This window comes from Hippoglossus stenolepis, chromosome 7 (assembly GCF_022539355.2).
Source record: "Hippoglossus stenolepis isolate QCI-W04-F060 chromosome 7, HSTE1.2, whole genome shotgun sequence".
Lineage (NCBI taxonomy): Eukaryota > Metazoa > Chordata > Actinopteri > Pleuronectiformes > Pleuronectidae > Hippoglossus > Hippoglossus stenolepis.
In genome coordinates this window covers 6,803,202-6,810,449 of record NC_061489.1, presented here as the reverse complement: position 1 = coordinate 6,810,449, position 7,248 = coordinate 6,803,202, and the positions used below count along the sequence as shown (strand labels likewise).

The following is a 7,248-nucleotide window of genomic DNA, read 5'->3' as shown; positions in this document are numbered from 1 at the left end:
TTTAAAAAAATTATGAAATTTATTCTATACTGGATATATTTGCAACAATCTATCTAGTAAGGGCATATACTAGCAAAAAAAACACAGAATTCAAAAAACATGTAGGCACTGGTGAGAGGAGCAGAGGAGAGAAAACCATTACCCATCTGAGAATTGGTCATAAATGATGCACTTCATAAAATAGGCAAGCACCATACTGGATTCTGTGAACACTGAAAAAAAACGAAATTGCATTGTAGAAATTACAAATTAATGAATAAATAAATAGAATACAAATTAAATTATAAAATCATAGCTGTAAGTTATTTCCCCCAAAGGTGGCTGTTAATCCATCAGGCCCAGGACATTTATCTTATTGTAAGCTTATGACTGCTCTGTTTAATTCATCCATTGTAAAGTCCTCATCACATTCTTTCCTGAAGTCACTGTCAATTTGAGGGATACATTCTTTAATTTGATTTAAGACATTGTCTGAATACCCTGCAGAAAGTGATGCGTTGTAAAGGTTTTGATAGAAATTACTTATTTCTTTTGAAATGAACGTTGAGTCTGAGCAGTCAGCATTTATCATGAGAGTTTGTACAGAATTCTCTTGTCTCCTTTTTTCTAGTCTGCAGAAATACGCGCATTCTCTCATCTTCTTCAATCCACTCAGATCTCGACCTGATATATGTTCCTCGAGCTTTTCTTTGATAAATACTGGCAAGTTCGAATTGTATGAAGGAGAGTTTGATTTTGTTATTCTCAGTTCATTTCTGTTCGGATGTAATTTAGATCTCGAATTATATTTTCTCTTCCCACGCCATTCGGCTGCTCCCCCTCCCCGTCAGTGCTGTCGCGGTCTGATGACGCAGAAGCTTGGTTTTCACCATGGCGGCTCTCTGCTAATTGAGGAGAAATGCGGGGTTTTTAGCTGCAACAGCACCGTGTTACGGGGGCAAACAGCCAGACCATATTTCTTTCAGGATGACGAACCGGACTTCTTACTTTTACGACCCCGACGTGGGCAACTTTCATTACGGTGGGTTTGTGATGTCTCAGTGAGCAGGCCCACAAAGGGAACGGTGCTAATGTTAGCCGGCTACATGCTAATATCCTCAGGCTGGTGTTTTTATTTTTCCATTACATTTTTCGCATCTCACGCTCTCGCTGATGCTTTGTGGGGTTCGTCGTGCAGGTTTTGACTGAAGCGCATCCACAGCTATGTGATTGTAAAAAATAAAGTAACGGTTAGCTTACGTTACATTACATAGTGTCTGCATGAACTTTCTTATATGTAAACCCTTGTTTTGTTGTTTGTCCATGTGTATAAAGTGCTTCCGGTGCATGGCAGACATACAGTTCCCTGCTCCACTCGAACATGTACACAAACTCTGTGCTCTCTCTACAGCTTACTTTGTAGTAATGATTATGTTTAACTTGTGCAACTGCAGGTCCAACTTAACATTGAATCTGTTATAGATGCTTTGGTGTCGGGAGTCTTGTGTCATTTTGTCAGTGTTGACTGAGCCATGCTAATGCACATGTTCCATCAGTGTGGTTCTGAAACTCGGGTGACTTGCTGCATGCCTTGGAGTCACTCTTATACACAACAAATGCACTGGTGAAGTAACTTGTACTGAAATGTGGAAACTGTCTCTGCCAGGTGCTGGCCACCCCATGAAGCCTCACCGCTTGTCTCTGACTCACAGCCTGGTGCTGCACTATGGACTTTACAAGAAAATGATGGTGAGCAGCACAGAGAGGTGGACCTACATATTCAGACCCTGGCGATGCTTCTCATACTGAAGTAATAGTTGCCTACTATTATCAAATGAAGGACTTTACAGTGTCCTGCTGTTCTTGTTTGTGTTTATTAGGTGTTCAAGCCATACAAAGCATCTCAGCATGACATGTGTCGTTTCCACTCTGAAGACTACATAGACTTTCTGCAGAAGGTCAGCCCCAACAACATGCAGGGCTTCACAAAGAGCCTCAACACATTTAATGTGGGAGATGACTGGTGAGTATTTTAGCATTTAAAAGCTTCTTCCAGAAATAGTAATACCTAAAATTCTGAAACACTGTGACATTCATTGCAAAGTTAACATAGCACACACATCCCATGGTTTCATATTTGTTACCAGTTTCATGATGTCTCATTTCCTCTGATACTTGAATGTCTCATAATTAGCATCAGCAGAGACAATACAAGAGCGAGAGAAGAACCACTTAAACTGCTGACACAGGCCCCGCCACTCCACCCAATAATAGCCAATTGTCTGCTTCATAAAAGCAGAACAAGAAACATTCTAAGCCAGTTATATTGTTCCACAGTCTTGGTCCTGTGTAGAGGAAGTACAACCAGTGTATTTTACTTCAGATTTTATTTCCTGGAGACCATTGCAGGTACTCCATTCCCACCTCACTCATTAAGAGAGGAGCCTTGACTTGTACCAAAAACATTGTAACTGCCCCTTTGGCGTTGCAAAGATGGCTGCCGGGTGGCGCGGCTTTCCTAAAGGGGCTTTTGTGTCATTCAGCAGTGTGAATGTCAGAATTCTTCACTTAATAAACAAGTGTATTATTGCTGTTATTAGACAGCTGACTAAACCATACTAAACGTACTCTGTGTCCATTTTTAGTCCTGTGTTTCCAGGTCTTTTTGAGTTCTGCTCAAGATACACTGGAGCCTCTTTACAGGGAGCGACACAGCTCAACCACAAGGTAACTCACAGCTGTTGTCAGTTCTGCTGCAGTGAAAATCATTGGTCTGATGCTTAACAGCTGCTGATTGCTGATGTGTATGTCAGATGATAATGCTTCTTCTTTGCTTTACTGAAGCTAGAGAACCTCCTCCCGACTTACTTCTACTGTAGAAACTTCTAAATCTGAAAACAGAATCTGTAAACTTGTATGGATGGTGTATGGAGAGCCGGAAGAGATGGCTGGGCGACTCTATCTTCAGTAAAAACATATAGTAGCGTGATACGTAATCCGGAGGTCCTTGCCTGAAACGGCAGCAACATGGCAGCAGCATGACCGATGGACTTTTCAGGACTTTTGTGACTGTTGATCATTTCTGCTCTGTCTTTTTCAGATCTGTGACATTGCCATAAACTGGGCTGGAGGTTTGCATCATGCTAAGAAGTTTGAGGTCAGAACAGAATTTAGTTAATTGGTTGCTGTCTCTGTATATGTTGCTGTGAGTTTCTTTAGTTATTTAAATGAGTTTCCTGTGTTTGCAGGCGTCTGGATTTTGCTACGTCAACGACATCGTCATTAGTATCCTGGAGCTACTCAAGTAAGAACACACTCCTCTGGATAGACGTCATTATATAGTTCCTCAGTCCCTTTTTATAACTGACCCACGTTTTGTGTGTGTGTGTGTTGAATGCAGATACCACCCTAGGGTTCTGTACATCGACATAGACATTCACCATGGGGACGGCGTCCAGGAAGCCTTTTACCTGACTGACCGTGTCATGACTGTGTCCTTCCACAAATATGGGAACTACTTTTTTCCTGGAACAGGTGTGAGCTGTTTTGACAAATCTAGCAAATGTTTTAGCGTACAAATATTTAGTGTTTGCTTAATTTAGAGTAAACCATAAGTAATGTGCAAATTATCTTTTGTAACTAAACAAACTTATAAAGACAAGTGTGCGTTAACACAGATTGTGTGTGTGTGTGTGTGTTTCCTGTAGGTGACATGTATGAGGTTGGGGCAGAGAGCGGACGATACTACTGCCTCAATGTTCCTCTTAGAGACGGCATCGATGACCAGAGTGAGTTCACTTCATGTGAAAATCTGATTATTGAGACCTAAAACTTACTGTTTGATATACAAAAACCTGCATTATCAGTACCGCTGTCAGTTGTTCATAGGAAGAACTAGAGCCAGAGTGTGTTTGTCTTTGTGTTTTCAGGCTACAGACACTTGTTCCAGCCGGTTATTAAACAGGTGGTGGATTTCTACCAACCCACCTGTATCGTTTTACAGGTCAGTCTTCATCTGTTGAATTACCAGGTCATGGGTCATTTACTCAGTGTGAGAGGAAATAACATAAACTTCAGGTTTAGGACCTGATGCAGCTCTTTGAGAATTTGAGTGAAACTTTTGTGAGGTTGTACCCACTGAAGGATTGTTAATACATATTGTGTCTGGTTGCAGTGTGGAGCAGATTCTCTGGGCTGTGACAGGCTGGGCTGCTTCAACCTCAGTATACGAGGACATGGGTGAGACAGGCTTATTTCATTTAAGAGTCATTATCAACCACAGTTTGGTTTTCATCAGTGCTAAACTTGGTCAAATTATTTCTCTTTTCTTTATCACACGAACAGCATGTGATAGAAACGGCTTTATTCTACAGCTAGTGTTTTGATGTATGTGTTGTCCTTGTAAACATTGTAACATCTGACTAATTGTTTACAGTGTAAATAACTGTCGTGTTAACATTGTTCTTAGAAGATTTGTTTTTCAAAGACAGAGGGAATTATTTTTAACCTGTATGCTCTGCTTTGTGTTGTGCAGTGAGTGTGTGGAGTTTGTAAAGAGCTTTAAGATTCCACTGTTGGTCCTGGGAGGAGGAGGATACACAGTGAGGAACGTGGCTCGCTGCTGGTGAGTCTGATGCACAGAACCAATACAACCCTGTGACTACTAAGATCCTATGAAATTGGTGTCAGAGCGCTGTTTGATTCCACATATCTATGTGTCCCATAAAAACATAAAGCTATGGAGGCCGTTGTGGATATTAGCTGACATTAACAAGCAGTTCAAAAGGGAAAGACAATTCCTGTGGATTTAACTGACAAACAAACAAAATTAGTTAACGCTCCTCATTAGGGTTGGGTATCGTCTGGGATGTTTATGTTCCCTGTAAGCAGAGCAACCATTTCAATACAGAGTTTAGGCACCTAAAAAATGAGGCATTGATAATCTGCGTTGTGATTCTGTACATTAGGTATCAGCCGTGTAGAAGCTGGTACCTGATCGCCATCATATTTCAGTACCCAGCCCTAATCCTGATAGTAAGATGAGCCATCTGAGTTATACAAGAAGACAAAAGACATTAACAAGAGATTTAAATGTTAAAATACTATGAATTGTTTTTGACATATTTAGCAAACGACAAGAGAGAAATTAGCAATTAACACTGGTTCATAACAAAGAAACTTGGAACATTTATTTAAAATTTTGATGGGGATTTTAACAGGCCATAATTTCATTTTAGTTCGTTGGTCATTGCTTTGTTACTGAAAATAATTTCTGTGCTGTTGTGTCGTAGGACCTTTGAGACATCTCTGTTGGTGGATGAATCCATCAGTGATGAGCTGCCTTATAGCGGTGAGTTGTACTTTACTTGATGTAAACTCAATATCAAGCTCTCTGCTGTTATTACATATGCTGCACATCAATGGGTTTTTGTGATGTTTGTTCCACTATTAGAATACTGTTGTTTTAATGCACCCATAGAGTAGATTCATATTGAGCATTATTTAACTTTAGCGCCATCTGTAGGAAGTTCAGTGAAGCTACTGGTTTTAAATATAGTTGAAGGTTAGCAGTGATTTGATCTGCTAATCTTTTCTCTTTAGTGAATCTTTTCCATCTTTCTCCTGTTTCTGCTTCCTCTAGAGTATTTTGAATACTTTGCTCCAGACTTCACGCTGCATCCTGATGTTAGCACCAGGATAGAAAACCAGAACTCCAGACAGGTAAAACATCAACACACACTCAGAGGCTGAAAACACTGAAAATGCTCGTAAGTCTTTATCCAGGTGTTTCATGGTCAAGGTCGTTTGTTGTGTCTGAGGATATGACAATGATACTTCAGCTCATCTGCTTCCCAGTCATGTTAAGTGTGTGTATGTTGTTGCAGTACTTGGAGCAGATCCGTCAGACAGTGTTTGAGAACTTGAAGATGTTGAACCACGCACCGAGTGTCCAGATTCACGACGTTCCCTCTGACATGCTGAGCTACGAACGCAATGATGAGCCCGACCCTGACGAGAGGGGGGCTGAGGATAACTACACCAGGTCAGTGTGCCTGCACGGGGCTTCAAATAAGTGCAGCATGTTTATTGAAGTGTTATGCCGTTGTCCTGTATCTAACTGTCTTTCAATAATGTCACTTCCTCAGGCCAGAGGCACCCAATGAGTTCTATGATGGCGACCACGACAACGACAAAGAGAGTGACGTAGAAATTTGATCTGAGGATAAAGAGGGGTGGAGCTTTTCCTTGCAGCCTCGAGTTTGCGTCCTCTGCAGACTGCAAACATTACATCCTAAGAGAACTTTCAGGAAGGACGGCACCCTCAAGTTCTCTGTTTGCTGTCGCTAGTTTCTTTAATCCATCTTTCCTCACTGACATGACTGTTCTATTATAACCCAACAGAACAAAAATCATCTTGACTCTGTTTTCATACAGTAGTTTTCGCACTTCTCTTTGGGTTTTGAGTCAACACGTCAAATCATGTAACAGGAACTGTCTAAGTTTTTAGAACGATGGATGTTGAAACATGTACATAAAGTTTATCAGCTGTGTTATGTCTATTCCTGTAAAAAAAAGATTAGTATGAAGGATACGATGCTTCTTCATACTAACAAGTTGTCAACGGAAATACATTTTTATGAATTTCACACAAGGATTTGTCATCAGATCAAGAGCATCTGAAAAAAGTGTACAGTAACACAATGGGATGTCCACATGATGATGCTCAGTGAGAAGACACAAGAAAGAAGCCACACCGGGTGTCAAGACACACAATCATGTGTGAAGTGTATGCGATGAGTCACTAGCCAGCACAGATGTTTAAAACCAAGTGTCACTTGACTTCAACTCTTATCTGTTTTACAGTTTTCTTTGAAATCCTAATATGACTCATGTGCCTTACACCTCAAATGATCCAGAGCAGGGCATTTTCACCATTTTGGAGTTTTACATGTGAGCTGTAAGTGTAATGTATTAGAGGACAACTGGTGACAAGGCAGGTAGTTTGGTGGTGAATCTGTACAGAAGTAGGTGTTTTCAGATGTCCTTCACTGTGCAGCTTCATCAGACGTATATTAGTGTCAATTGAACGCTGTATGAAGCCACAGTGGAAATGATTTCTACCGTCCACCGTCTCCTCTTTTAGCCAAAAACAGGTTTAATGTGATTTTTGATATTGTCAACAACCTTAGTTTTTAATAAAAAGAACAATTTGAACTGTTGATGTGTAGTTGATATTTTGGGTTTTGAACCCAGCCACCAGGGAGCGAC

At 40.7% G+C, this 7,248-nt stretch overlaps 1 protein-coding gene across 1 annotated transcript; it reads left to right on the top strand.

The window, feature by feature from the left end:
- The first annotated feature begins 809 nt into the window (after positions 1-809).
- hdac3 (histone deacetylase 3) lies at positions 810-7,199 on the top strand. Its single transcript, XM_047340644.1, has 15 exons — positions 810-1,021; positions 1,646-1,728; positions 1,860-2,002; positions 2,625-2,706; positions 3,080-3,136; positions 3,228-3,283; positions 3,380-3,513; positions 3,687-3,767; positions 3,909-3,982; positions 4,154-4,218; positions 4,514-4,603; positions 5,271-5,329; positions 5,621-5,700; positions 5,865-6,022; positions 6,126-7,199. The coding sequence occupies exons 1-15, from the start codon at positions 967-969 to the stop codon at positions 6,193-6,195; spliced, it is 1,287 nt and encodes a 428-aa protein (XP_047196600.1). The 5' UTR covers positions 810-966; the 3' UTR covers positions 6,196-7,199.
- Positions 7,200-7,248: the final 49 nt, after the last annotated feature.

Coding starts and splice junctions, on each gene's coding strand:
- hdac3 (XM_047340644.1), top strand. CDS start 967: ATGACGAACCGGACTTCTTACTTTTACGACCCCGACGTGGGCAACTTT. Junction 2,003..2,624: donor TTTAATGTGGGAGATGACTG/GTGAGTATTTTA, acceptor GTCCATTTTTAG/TCCTGTGTTTCCAGGTCTTT. Junction 5,701..5,864: donor AAAACCAGAACTCCAGACAG/GTAAAACATCAA, acceptor ATGTTGTTGCAG/TACTTGGAGCAGATCCGTCA.